At 48.9% G+C, this 14,609-nt stretch overlaps 1 protein-coding gene across 1 annotated transcript in view; it reads right to left on the reverse strand.

The window, feature by feature from the left end:
- Positions 1-544: 544 nt before the first annotated feature.
- Positions 545-14,609, reverse strand: part of LRCH3 (leucine rich repeats and calponin homology domain containing 3) — a 115,798-nt gene continuing 101,733 nt past the window's right edge. The window contains exons 16-21 of the mRNA XM_048506984.1: positions 11,091-11,136; positions 9,984-10,106; positions 9,114-9,232; positions 8,004-8,141; positions 6,396-6,473; positions 545-2,890 (exon numbers count right to left, since the gene is read on the reverse strand). Coding sequence (XP_048362941.1) covers positions 2,690-2,890; positions 6,396-6,473; positions 8,004-8,141; positions 9,114-9,232; positions 9,984-10,106; positions 11,091-11,136 — 705 coding nt within the window. The 3' untranslated portion in view covers positions 545-2,689. The remainder of the gene's footprint in view (positions 2,891-6,395; positions 6,474-8,003; positions 8,142-9,113; positions 9,233-9,983; positions 10,107-11,090; positions 11,137-14,609) is intronic.

The raw sequence follows: 14,609 nt of genomic DNA on the forward strand, positions 1-14,609 counted from the left end.
AGAATACCAAGTCAGAGGAGAAAAGGCAAGTTCTCAAAAGCTTGTTCCGACGACCAAAGGCAAAGGCAACATGGCTGCTGCTCTTTCCACTAAAGCTGCCCAAGGCAAGGAGGCAGAAGTTTGTGCTTTCAAAAAACTTCAAGAGTAAAAGGTCTCCCTGAGAAAAGCAAATGCACGGCACGTGGCCAAGCTGGGAAAGCCGGGACAGTACCTGAGCTGCAAACTGCACAGAAGCAAGAGCGCCAGGGTGGCGAAGAGCGTAGAGTGTCCGATTGGGGTCCGAGAGACCCAGGTTCTAATCCCCACTCTCCCATGGAAGCTTGCTGGGTCACCTTGGGGAAACCACACACGCACCTCACGGGGTTGTTGCGAGAGTAAAATGGGAGAGGGAAATGATTGAGAAAACAGGTGAGTGACTCCCAGAGACTTCCAGATGTTATGGACTACAATTCCCATCAGCCCCTGCCAGCATGCTGGCAGGGGCTGATGGGAATTGTAGTCCATAACATCTGGAGTGCCAAAGGTTCGCCACCACTGACGTAGGATGCTTTGGGTCCCCACGGGGAAGGAAGACTGGAGAGAAGAGGCAAGTAAGGAAATATATAACTGCCGTTCTGCAAGGCAAAAAGTCTCAAGAGAAGGCTGGATGCAAACGGTCCTCCCCCAGCCGCCAACGAAGAGGCTGTTTCCTAAACCTGCCAACAGACATTCACCTTGGTGTTAAAAGCCCTTCACGTACTCTTAGGTAGGGCTGTGAGCATCATGAACAAGCGACCGATCACCCTCTCGCTAGGAAGGGGGATTTGGTTTCAGAAGAATTCAGCACCTGGAGATTCTTAGTCTCAGTTTGAAACTGGTTTCTAGTTTCTAGCTCTCATGGCAGCAAAAATCAGTTGGAGAGGGGAAAAAAATGAGCCTGGCAAAATCTCTGGGCTGCTTTACGAGGCGGCAGAAGGGCCTGCTGCACCCCTCCTTGAGCGGAGGATTCCGTGTTGAGCGTTCCTTTGTGTTGAAAACACCCTGCAAATCAACCAGCATCGAAAGCAAAGCAGGAGGGAAAGAGCCCCCTTTTCTGCTCGGCTCGTTTTCTGTCACCCGGAAGTGATTTGATGCAGACTTAAAGCAGGAGTTCATCACTGCGCTCAGAAGGGCCGCAGGCCATTCTAACCAGAGCTCTGCGCTGCACTGCACTCTCAAGTCTCCTGAGTGTGCGAAACAGGACCCAGAAGCCAGGGACTTCCAGAGGCTGGGATTCAGGGATTTTCCCGACACGTGAACATGCTGGATGTACCAAGTCTACTTTTCTTCCACTCAGAAAACGTTCCAGAGCCACGTAATGGCAGCTGTCCAGTTTTCCGTAGGCTGCTACACATGTGCATATTTGATTTGCATAATTTTGTCAACAGAAAACAAACAACAAACAATGCATAAACGGTGGGCAGAGGGGACGTGGTTTCTACATCAGGTGCGGAACTCCTCAAGAGGCTGTGACTATTGAGAAGCAAAAGGACTCATGAGAAGATACGAAAGAAGAAAAAAACCAGGTCAAGAAGTACACCGAAGACACTGAAGACAAGGGATGTGGTCTCCAGTTCCTTACGGCTTGAGTGATCTCGTGAGCGAATCTTAACGGCGAACAGAAACTATATCCACAGCACCGGCACATCTGTGCAAATATGGACAGCTGCCCAGTTTGCAGGTGGGCAAAGAGGAATCATCCCCAGTTGCTGGAAGCAACGCTAAGACTCAAGGCAGACCCTCCTGCTGCCAGGACCGAGGCAACATCGAAGGACAGCATGGGCTTTCCTCAGCCACGTTCGGAAAAGCCACGAGAAGAGGAAAAGCCTCCTCTGAATACAGAGGGCTGCTTGACTAGGCAGCGGAATGCCCTGAGGAAAGCCACTCGATCATCCTCTGCTTGGCTTCCGGCAAACTGCGCTTTCACTGTGTGCCAGGCGACACAGCCTGCTTTGCGAGGACGGCAGGATGGTGCTCAGGAGGCACGGAAGTGTCTTTTGAATCAAGATGGCAAGGATGGCTCTATAGTCTGTGCAAAATAAGCCCCACCCCCCAGCCCCGGGGCATGTGCTCGAGGTCTCGGAAGAACCCTGAGCGATCTCCGTTTTTTGTCTCTAGCGACTGCGGAGAAAACTTGAAGCAGCACCAGACTGTTGCATTTGGAAGAAACTCAGAGGAGGCCTAATACGTGGGAAGGCTTACGGTCCAGAAAGCAGAGTTTGCTTTGTTGATGCCACTTCCTAGCTGCCCCTGATCTCTCCTCCACCGCTAACTATCCCATTACCCACACTAATGTCCCTACCCCTCTCACACTAAGGAGGGGCAAAGGCAGATTTCCTGTTCTACAAAAATACCCTAAACTGTGCAATTAAATAACTCCATTTTTAAAAAAAATTGGCTAAATTATTCCAGCACCACAATAAAGGGCTGTTGTGGTTTTTTTGTTTGAAATCACAAAGCATTATAGACCCTTGGGAATTACTCAGTGAACAGCAAGCGTGGGGTCATTTTCAGCAAACGGGTTTTCCACAGAGCCCTTTCCGCATGGCGCAAGTGGGCTGCCGGTGGAATCTGTGAGAACAGACATACACAAAATCCCCCACTGGAACACAGACCATTTACCGACCACTTGGAAGAGCTGGAGTGAGTCAGAAGCACCCCTGCGCGTCAGCTAGAGGAAAAAGACCCAGCGATAGAACACGCAGAGCGTTAGCATGAGAGCGCAGTAAAATGCCGCAAAGCCGCAAATCTGGGCGGAAAGGGAGGTCAGAGTGGCTTCTTCTGCATCTGCCCCCAGAGAAAGGAGAGATTCTACTGTCCTTTTAACGCTGAGGTTTAGCTGGAGAATGTCAGAAGGGGAACAGAGATTGTCCTGTCCAGAGTGTGAGCAGGAAGGGAAAACAGACAGAAAAAAATTAGAGTCAATCGTAGCAGGCGGGCAAGCATCTAAGAAGCAGTCAGAGCCTACGGGGACTCCTTTCCCATATGGGAGCCTTCAAACGTCTCACCTCTAATTAAACACAGCTGTTCAACTCACAATCAAACAGCCTCTCTTACATTTTAGCAAGGTGGCAGGCATCTTGCTGGTAGTCCCCTGCCCCTCGTCAATATGGCTGGCCTCTACCTGGGCCAGGGCCTTTGCAGCCCTGGCCCCGTCCTGGTGGAATGCTTTACCATCTGCTGTCCGGGCCCTGCGGGACCTTGGCAAGTTCCGCAGGGCCTGTAAGACCGAGTTAGTCCACCGGGTCTTTGGGGATGCCAGCCGCAGACTGCCTGCCCCCTCTGCAGCCCCCACGACAGTTTTGCCATCTTCAGCATTGCCTGATCGCTGATTCCATCCATTTTGGGGCAATGCTGGCCCTCCTGGCCTTTGGGTTGGGCGCCATCTGTGCATGCATCTGTGCATGTATTTTTATCCGTAATTTTTGGAATTGCTGCTATAATGTATTTTAAATTAATTTTAATGTTTTATCACTATATTGTATTTATGAGACCTTATATTGTATTTATTTTATGTCTCATTGTACACTGCCCAGAGCCCTTCGGGGGTTGGGCGGTCTATTAAGCCGAATTAATAATAATAATAATATCTTAAGAAGGAGCATGGTACAGATGTTTCTCTATCAGTCCAAGAACTTACTCAAAGGAGAACTGGTGCCCAGCTCAGTCTGTGAGGGGGTCTCTCCGTTGAGCACCACAGAGCAGAGAGGGGCACCTTTTTTCGTAGCAGCGCAAAGCTGGTCTCTGAACGTAGTTTTCTGCATAAATACCCAGCGTGCCACCTGCTCAGCGCTGCTGGCCATTTTGTTGGTTTGTTTTCAAGGCTGACATTTTGGGACTTTTCGCTTTTCTGCCAGCAGTGGTGAAGGGGCTGGAGGCGTGCCGAGCACATCAGTGTCCGAAGGCATCCCAGAACTGAACCGCACTGGGATGATGGCAGGAAGGCTCAATGCAAGGTACTATCTTTAGAGAGCAGCAGCTTTTTAAACAGGTGTCCTAGTTGGCACTCTCCATAGGTCAGTATTTCTACATAGGGCAGTGGTGGCGAACCTATGGCACGGGAGAAGGGCCTGCTGCACCCCTCCAGAGGTGGCACTCAGAGCTCTCTCTGTGGGCATGCGCGCACAGAGTTTGTCATCTGGGGGGGGGGAATTGCCCCCCCCACACACACACACATCTAGGCTGGCCTGGGTCGCTGGACTTGATGCACCTGCACCTCAGCGATCAGGGAGGACTCAGCTAGCGGGCCTGGTGCCTGTGCTCCAGGTGGCTGCTGCCGGGGGGTGGGGTGGGGGGCAGAGGCAGCAGAGATGCTAGAGAGGTGCAGAGCGGTGCATGTGGGACTTGCTGGAGGCTACAGCAGGCTGGCCCCTGCTTGAGGGGGTTATTCAGCTTAAATTGCCACATTGGCACTTTGCGATAAATAAGTGGGTTTTGGGTTGCAATTTGGGCACTCAGTCTCGAAAAGGTTCGCCGTCACTGACATAGGGCCATCCTAAGAACGGTTGCTTACACAGCAGGGTTAACACTCTCCAGCTTCTATAAAATTAAACATGATAATAAAACTATTAGAAAACACTCATTTTCTAATCAGATGAACTAGGGAACAGGATTGTAATTTTAATATCTGTGGAAACTTTTGACAAGTCCCATCGCGTTGTTCATTGCATGTATTGTACTGCTTTTCCTGCCTTGTTCTCTCATTCTGTAATCCAATTGCATTTCACTGTCTGCTGCATGTGTCGTGCCGTTGTTTCTGCAGTCTTTAATGCTGCAATCCAGTTTTTTGTATTAAGTGTATGTGTTATATTGTTTTAACTGCACTGTCTTTAGACTTGTGTAACCCACGAGCATCTCAGCAAGAATGAGAGACTATAAGTTAAGCAAGCTAACAAAATGCTGTCTGAACAACATATGAAATTGCCACTTGGGCTGTGATGTGCTGATGCCTCAGCTGTACCTCAAGTCCGAAGGTGTGGAAGAAGAGGAACAAGCGGCAAGTCCAAAAATGGTTAGTTGGGCAAAAAAGCCAGCTTGTGCAACCTGCCACATGAGAATTCATGTTCCGATTCCTACTGACAGAGAACAGTCAACTGTCTCTGTTGCCAGACTCTCTAGAATAGTAATTTAAAGTTAATAGTAATTTAACTATGCAGTGGCGTAGTGGCTAAAAGCAGGTGCACTCTGATCTGGAGGAACTGGGTTTGATTCTCTGCACTGCCGCTTGAGCTGTGGAGGCTTATCTGGGGAATTCAGATTAGCCTGTGCACTCCCACACACGCCAGCTGGGTGACCTTGGGCTAGTCACAGCTTCTCGGAGCTCTCTCAGCCCCACCTACCTCACAGGGTGTTTGTTGTGAGGGAGGAAGGGCAAGGAAATTATAAGCCCCTTTGAGTCTCCTATAGGAGAGAAAGGGGGGATATAAATCCAAACTCTTCTTCTTCTTCTTAAAGTTAGCCTTGATGAGTGAGCGAGCAAAAGAGAATCTGGGAACCCAAATAACCAGAGTCTTCCATTCCAGATTCTCATGTACATCTTTGCAGAGCAATCTCCAGCCTTTGTGACAACTTGTTTGTGACAATGGCCATGCAAATCACATGTCTTACTCTGCAGTTAAGATACCTAACTGGGCTAGTTACAGCTTTTCGGAGCTCTCTCAGCCCCACCAACCTCACAGGGTGTTTGTTGTTGGGGGGGAAGGGCAAGGAGATTGTAAGCCTCTTTGAGTCTCCTACAGGAGAGAAAAGGGGGATATAAATCCAAACTCTTCTTCTTCTTCTTCTTCTGAGAATAGCTGAGCAGGTATGGAGATAAAACCTTGGTACATCAGGATTTCCATCATGGACATTTCTTTCCCAAGAGCAAATATCGTAACGTTAAAAGTGCCTGCCAGCCGCTTTTCGGCATCAGGAATAGACTTTATATGCTTAAAATTACGATTAACTGAAGCCAACTTTATACTAGATAGCATCAAGTGGTGTGCTTCCACCGGACTTTTTTTGGGGAACAGACGTTACCAGGCAAACCAGAGCTGAGTTGCAACACAATCAGCAAATACTGTGAACAGAGTAGGCAATTTTCTCTGAAACAGAACGGGATGGTTAGGATTTCATCTCCTGTTTTGCTTATTCCTTCGTGCCCAGTTTTTAAATGCAAATGTTCCTGATGACATTGTTGTGTGTGCATAACAGCGGGCAGCCCTATGTGGCAGCCCATCATTTCCTGACATTCACTTCCAGTGGGATACTCAATTCTGCAGACACAGCCCGCTGTGGACTGTTCCCACTAAACGCGGGACTCCCAGGAGGTGAGAGAGCATTTTGATCATCGTCCAAAATGTGTTTACAAAAGAAACAAAGCATTTTTATTTTCTTACCTGAGGCACACCAATCTTTCGGCAAGCTTCCAGGAAATTTTCCACATTCCGCCTACACTTTGCCATCGTTAATTTAGGCTGTAGGAAAGAGGAGAGAAGAAACCCGGAGTTCTTCAGTACCTTCATTATAACCCAGAATGATTAAGAACAGAACCACAACAGCAGCTGCCTGAGAGGATTTAGCAGGTGGCTAGGATCCTAGATAGATAGATATTTATTATTACGGCCTTTTGGCCAGCCAAAGGTGGCTAGGATCCTAATGCCTCAGGCACAAGCAAGACACTATTCCTCCTCCCCGCTCTCTCCCCCAGTTTTGCATCTATTGCATGTTGACCTCCCATTATTTCTCACAACAGCCACCTGTGCAGTCAAGAAGTAGGCAAACAACCTGACGCTCTGGAATTATATAAAAAAAATCTGCATCACAAAGGAAGTTGCAAAAGGCTTTGGGGTTCTCACGCTGTAGGACTGCTGTGTTTTCTACATGCCCGAGGTTCCCGTGAGGCCTCTCAATGTGATGTACTGAAATACAGCTTGCGTTTCTGCTTGCATTTCAGGCACGCACAGCCCAGTTAAGTCCATCGGCGATTTTTTTTTGTTTTGTTTAAGAGAAAGCCGAAGACATCCACATTTTTAAAAAATAAAAGAGAACACACCCAAGTGTGACGACAGATTGCAGAGATTCTTCAGACTGTCTACATTAAGACAGACTACTACTACTACTACTACTACTACTACTACTACTACTACTACTACTACTACTACTCTTCCGCCTCCTCCTCCTCCTCCTCCTCCTCCTCCTCCTCCTCCTCCTCCTTGCAGTGGCACCATGTTTCCCAATGTACTACACCTTCAGAAATTCCACACCACAATCCTTTATACTTAGCCTTCAGAAATTCCACACCACAATCCTCTATAGATCAATTATTGTAACTGATCTAATGTTGTACAATGAGTTACTAGGCAGTGCCTGGTGAGCAGCAGGAGAATTGGGGGGATGGGGGGAGGCACAGCATTGGGTGAGATTTTAGTCCTTACAGGAAATGGCAAACAGTAGCTGTAGGAATCACTGGAAATTTGGGAGTTACTAGAACTATCCTTTGTCACTTCCTGTTGAACTTCTGGTACCAAAGACAAGGCTGTATTTGAAAAGAATATTCTCCCACTGCCATTCCAAGTGCTGGTGGACCAGGAGATCTGGAGGCAGGAATCTCCCACCCCACCAGGAACTTGGCAGTCTTGGGTGGGTATTATTAGGTCTTGTTTTTTTTTTGATGTGTAGTTTCATACTGTCATTTGTACTAACTGCTTTTATTTTTTTCAGACCCTTATATTTTAAGTTTGTTGTTTTGCAAGCCACCGGAGGACCTTCTAGATCGGGTGTCTGCAACCTGCGGCTCTCCAGATGCTCATGGATTACAATTCCCATCAGCCCCTACCAGCATGGCCAATTGGCCATGCTGGCAGGGGCTGATGGGAATTGTAGTCCATGAACATCTAAAGAGACGCAGGTTGCAGACACCTGTTCTAGATGAAATAGCAAGTGAGGAATGAATTAATAGATGGAGATTCTCCCAAGCCCCCCCAAACTACCCGACAGATACTTACAACAGCTGGCGAGGGGACATGAATACTAGGAACGGAACGAGGCCGGACATGATTGGCTAAATGACAGAGCACCACCCCATCCGTCAGCGCTGCTCCGAGATCACTAGGCAAAGACACTTTCAACCGTGACTCAATGTTCTGCAAACAGAGGAATGGATAAAACTGACATTCAGCAACCCTGATTTGGGGGAGAGGAGGGGCTGGGTGGGACACACACTACACAAGCACAGGGCAAAGTGGAAATTGTTGCAAAGGAAGTGCGACTCCTAGGGGACAATAGGAACTCTAAGACACGCGTGCTTTGCTGAAATATCTTAAGACCAGACCTGTCGTTACCACTTGTGTTTATGAGAGCCAGTCACCAAGCTGTTCTCATGACTACAATCATGAACAAGGAATGGATTTCTGCAAGTGCTGACAGGTTAAACTAGATATCACTGTGGTAAGAATGTGAGATGCCTATAAAACCCTTCCCTCCTTTTGGACACACACCTTAACATGATGAGGGGGTTTGTATGTGTCAGCAAACCAGGGTGCAATACCACAAGGGGTCTACACAGAGGTGGGATCCAGCAGGTTCTCACAGGTTCCCGAGAGTAGGTTACTAATTATTTGTGTGTGCCGAGAAGGGGTTACTAATGGGTGATTTTTGCCTTAGTTACGCCCCTCCTCTCAGCAGTAGCGCACAGAACTTGAAGCAGTCTAGCAGGAGGTGCACCGGCGTGCGTGACAGCCTGCGCCTGCGTGCATTCGTTTCCCACCCAAGGACCGGCACAGCGGCTGCGTCCTTGCCACAGCCCCGCCCAGCAATGCCCCGCCCCAGAATGCCCAGCCACGCCCCCATTGTGCCCAGCCACGCCCCATTGGCGCTACGCCACTGTTTGAATCCCACCACCATGGGAACCTGTTACTAAAATGTTTGGATCCCACCACTGGGTCTACACTCCGTCAAGAAGTTAAACTCCTAGAAGTCATTCAAGATGGAACGGTCACAGCTGAGCACAGCTGGTTGGGTCCTCCCAGAAACGGGAGGCTGGATAAGGCCAAACAATTACCTCGCTAGGTAATTCTCAAAGCACGGGCATACAGAAACAAACCACGGCTACCTACTTTTCTCAGCTGCTCTACCAGCTCCACCTCTTCTTCCAGCAGCTTGGAATTATGGTTCTCGCTACAGTCTTTGGCACTGTTAGCAGGAGCAGGGGCAGGAGGCGGCGAGGGGGCGGCAGCTAGAAAAAAGATGGAAGAAATAAGGGACCGCCCAGACAGGGAGAACTCTTTGATGCTGCTCTGCTGAACACAGTTCCGGTGAGTCTGAGTAGCATTCTGTTATTAAATCAAGGCAAGGCATTCCCCCAGTCTTTTCTGTCCTTCGTCTTCAGTCCTGGGCCAAGCTTAGAGCCAGCGCAGTGTAGTGATTAAGAGCAGGTGCACTCTAACCTGGAGAACTGGGTTTGATTCCCCGCTCTGCCACTTCAGCAGTGAAGGTTTATCTGGTGAGCCAGGTCAGCTTGTGCACTCCAACACACGCCAGCTGGGTGACCTTGGGCTATTCACAGCTCTTCGGAGCTCTCAGCTCCACCTACCTCACAGAGTATTTATTGTGGGGGATGGGGGAAGGAGTTTGTAAGGCCCTTTAAGTCTCCTGACAGGAGAGAAAGGTGGGATATAAATCCAAACTCTTCTTCTTCTACTCTCCACCATAGAGAAGGAGGTGCCTCACTTTGTGAAAGAGTGTTGGCATGCAAGCTATACTTCTGCTTGTTAAGAGCTGACTCTTTTTCCATGCTAAGCATATGCTCTACCACTGATGCACAGTTTCTAATCCTGCCCCCCCCACCCCAAAAAAACCTGGAAAGACAACTGCACACCAATGCTGTAGGGAAGCCTCCTGCCCCACGCCCCTATGGTTGGAAGGAGGATGTGGAAGAACAGCTCTGTACGGAAGCAATCTCAGTCACATCCAGACGGGCTGCCTACCTTTGCTCACGTCATCCCTCGCAGAATTTCGGAAAAGGAAGCTCTGAGGACGCTGGGCAGGATTTCGGTAGGACGGAGCAGTGGTGGCAGCAGCAGGGCCAGGATACGGAGCAGAAAGGTGAACTGAAGGTGGGGAAAACAGAACAGAGGGCATTAAAATATAGCTACAGAAGGAAACTAAAAACTGTGTCAGCCGGCCGTGACAAAGATGCAAGATGGAGACCGACATGTTCCAGATGCTGTATCACCACCAAATCAAATCCAGTTCTCCAGATTAGAGTGTGCCTGCTCTTAACGACTACACCACGCTGGCTCACAGTGTGTAGTGCTGGAATAAAATCTCGGGAGACCTGGCTTTCAATTCCTACGTCTACCATAGAGGTTCGCTGGGTGACGATGGGTCTGTTGCAAACTCTCCACCTCAATCAACCTCGCTGGGTTGTTGTTGTGAGAGAATGGAAGCAGGGAGAACCATGGTCAAAACTGCTTGAAGTCCCAAGAAGAGACAAAAGCAACTTACAAATAAGCAGATAAGAACATAAGAACAAGCCTGCTGGATCAGACCAGAGTCCATCTAGTACAGCACTCTGCTACTCGCAGTGGCCCACCAGGTGCCTTTGGGAGCTCACAGGCAGGAGGTGAAAGCAATGGCCTTCTGCTGCTGCTGCTCCTGAGCACCTGGTCTGCTCAGGCTTTTGCAATCTGAGATCAAGGAAGATCAAGATTGGTAGCCATAGATCGACTTCTCCTTCATAAATCTGTCCAAGTCCTTTTTAAAGCTATCCAGGTTAGTGGCCATCACCACCTCCTGTGGCAGCATAATCCAAACACCAATCACATGTTGTGTGAAGAAGTGTTTCCTCTTATTAGTCCTAATTCTTCCCCCCAGCATTTTCAATGTATGCCCCCTGGTTCCAGTATTGTGAGAAAGAGAGAAAAATTTCTCTCTGTCGACATTTTCTACCCCCTGCATAATTTCATAGACTTCAATCATATCCCCCCTCAGACGTCTCCTCTCCAAACTAAAGAGTCCCAAACGTGCTCCAATCCCTCAATCATCCTCGTTGCCCTTCTCTGCAACTATAAATGTGTCCATTGCTGGTTTACCTGTTTGAGTAGTAGGTGAATTTGGAGAGATTGACCTGTCGTCACCCTGTGGATGAAAAGAAGAGATTAAGTTGAATCACGCACACCATAGATCACTTGTGTTCATCGGGGGGGAGGGGGGGGGGAATAAACACACACATCTAAGACCCCAAGAGGGAAGACAAGCGAACAGGTGACTCTCCAGGAGAAGAGGTGCATGCCATAAAGGAGAATGAAAAGAATCACCCTGCCTCTTTGGGAAAAACAGTAACAGGAGAAAAGACGGTTTGGGGTTGTGTGTATTTGGGGCAAGAACCGCAAGAACAGGTGCCATTAAGCCAGGCGGGGAAAGGCAAGTAATTAAATATTGCAAAGATATACAGTAACATCTTTGATGATATACAAGAGCTTTGCCACAACCAAACAAGTATAACCACACACTCCACCTATGCACCATCTCCTCTGTGGTTCCAAGTGTTAACAGTTTAGATTCTTTCAGAAACTTGGTGGTGGTCATCACAGTTTCCAGCACAAGTGGAAAGCGAACTTCAGAAAACCCAGTTACCCCCGAAAGTGACTTTTTAACTCAAACTACAAAGTTCAGTCTGTAGAACAACCAAACATCCAACAGCAAGAGAGGCCTGTCGATAAAGCTTTGTTCCTCTAACAGGGATGGGACCGGTTCAGGATTTGGTTATTTGTGTTCTAATTTGTAGCAACCAGCAGCCATGCACACAGTCACAGACAGTAAAACAAGCCCCACAACATATCCCATGTATGACAACAGGGATTCAAGCTTGTTGCGGGTTGTCCCTCTGAGACAGAGGAGGAGGAGGAGGAGGAGGAGGAGGAGGAGGAGGAGAAGGAGGAGGAGGAGGAGGAGAAGGAGAAGGAGAAGAAGAAGGAGGAGGAGGAGGAGTTTGGATTTATATCCCCCCTTTCTCTCCCGCAGGAGACTCAAAGGGGCTGACAATCTCCTGGCCCTTCCCCCCTCACAACAAACACCCTGTGAGGTGGGTGGGGCTGAGAGAGCTCCAAGAAGCTGTGACTAGCCCAAGGTCACCCAGCTGGCATGTGTGGGAGTGTACAGGCTAATCTGAATTCCCCAGAGAAGCCTCCACAGCTCAGGCGGCAGAGCGGGGAATCAAACCCGGTTCCTCCAGATTAGATACACGAGCTCTTAACCTCCTACGCCACTGCTGCTTCCAAAGAAAGGAAGAAGAGAAGAAGAAGAAGAGTTGAATTTGTATCCCCCCTTTCTCTCCTGTAAGGAGACTCAAAGGGGCTTCCTTCCTCCCCCCTCACAACAGACACCCTGTGAGGTGGGTGGGGCTGAGAGAGCTCCAAAGAACTGTGACTAGCCCAAGGTCACCCAGCTGGCTTGTGTGGGAGCTCTCCAAAGTCTGCCCCAGCTTGTCCAGACAACAGCTTTGTGGCTGCTTCTTTCTGGCCTGATTCCAACATTACATTAACTGCCACATCAGATTAGTAGGTAACTTTACTCCAGATGTTATGGATTATTATCAGCTTTCGCCAGCATGGCCAATTGGCCATGCTGGAAGGGGCTGATGGGAATTGTAGTCCATAACATCTGGAGTGCCAAAGGTTCGCCACCACGGCTGTAGGATGTCAACACACAATTGTCACAATGGGGAACAGCTGGCAAAAGGAGCTGGAAAGGCACAAACAACGGCAGAAGCAACATTTAGTGATCCATGCCTGGGCCTGGCCTGTTGCGAAAGACACAGGAAAGGAACGGTTCACGTGCCATGGTACAACCGTGGCACTGTATAGCAGCAAACAAATTAAATGTATTCACCATTGGAGTGTTGTGTGGTTTCTGGGCTGTATGGTCGTGTTCCGGTAGCATTTTCTCCTGACGTTTCACCTGCATCAGGTATACATACCCCACTTGCTTTACTACCATCAGGTCCTCTGAAGATGCCAGCCGCAGATACAGGCGAAACGTCAGGAGAAAATGCTACCAGAACACGACCATACAGCCCAGAAACCCCACAACACCCCAGTGATTCTGGCTGTGAAAGCCTTCAACAGCATTCGCCACTCCAAATAAAATCCTCTCTCTGAAGCCTTTTTCCCTTGGCAGCTCCATTTTGGCTGGTGACTGTGCCCATTTAGCTGCTGGCCACGGACGGCAAGGAGAAACTAAAATCTAATCTGGGGCAACCCAATGATCAAAGGTGTGCTACACTTTTCCTTAGGAGGAAAGGCTGAAACACAGCCGTTTACCATGAACACGATAAAGAGTGTTACACAAGGAATGTACGGGGTGGAGACCACAGGGTGATAATTTCTTCTCCGACTCTCATAAGAAACCCGTTGAGTCAGAATAACTTCAATACAGGTAAAAAAAAAACACCCCACAATTCTTCAGAGAACACATGACTTAGGAATTTACCACTGCAAGAAGTGGTGATGGTTTCTGGCTTAGCAGGCTCAGTAAGGATTTCAGCCAAATCCATGGAGATAAAAACTGTCAATGCCTCGGAGTCATGATAGTTTAGTGCAGTGGTGGCGAACCTTTGGCACTCCAGATGTTATGGACTACAATTCCCGTCAGCCCCTGCCAGCATGGCCAATTGGCCATGCTGGCAGGGGCTGATGGGAATTGTAGTCCACAACATCTGGGGGGCCAAAGGTTCGCCACCACAGGTTTAGTGCAGGGGTGTCCAACTCTGGCGCTTCAGATGTTCATGGACTACAATTGGCTATGCCAGCAGGGGCTGATGGGAATTGTAGTCCATGAACATCTGAAGAGCCAGAGTTGGACACCCTTGGTTTAGTGAAACCTCTGCATTCAGCGACAGTATACATTTGAACAGCCTAGAAGCATTTGGCTGGATAGCACCAGAAAGCAGGATGCCAGCTGGCCCTCACTGCTTAGGTTTGTACCTAGCTTCTATCTCCATTCCACCTCTTCTCCTTGGAGCCACCCAATTAATGAAATTGGCCCTTTGTTCCCTCCGACAATCTACCCTTTGAAAAGTCCTCGTCAGCCTTCGCTTTAAAGCCAGTTGGCCAGTCCACGGCCACAGGGATCGATACAGCGCTTGGCCTCAAACAAACAGAAAAACTACAGCCAACACAACAGGACAGTCCAACCGAGACAGTCACACGCTGCATGCTCTTCACCTGGTTGAGGGCTCCCGGCCTTCTTTTAATGGTGTTGGTGTTACTGTCAATCTCAAAGACAAAGACAGGCTCAAAGCCATTCTGTCAGGGGTGGCAGAGAAGGGGTGGGGGGGGGGGGAGAAGAAAGGGAGTGAGGAAGAGCATCACCTGCGGGAGACAGAAGATGCAAAGCAGAAGAGACCAATAGGCTGACAGGGCACGCTTGAAGAGAGATCGAGCACTTGCATATCAACATTCAAAACTGCCATATACTGTACCCAGGGTGGGCGCCAGTCCCACTATTTGACGTTTTGCCTTCAACTGGAGATGCCAGGGATTGAACTGGGGCATCCTATTCCTGCAAAATGTCTCTACTCGACCCCTCAGCAAAGGCCCCAATCCAAGATT

Source organism: Sphaerodactylus townsendi, linkage group LG08, assembly GCF_021028975.2.
Source record: "Sphaerodactylus townsendi isolate TG3544 linkage group LG08, MPM_Stown_v2.3, whole genome shotgun sequence".
Classification (NCBI taxonomy): domain Eukaryota; kingdom Metazoa; phylum Chordata; class Lepidosauria; order Squamata; family Sphaerodactylidae; genus Sphaerodactylus; species Sphaerodactylus townsendi.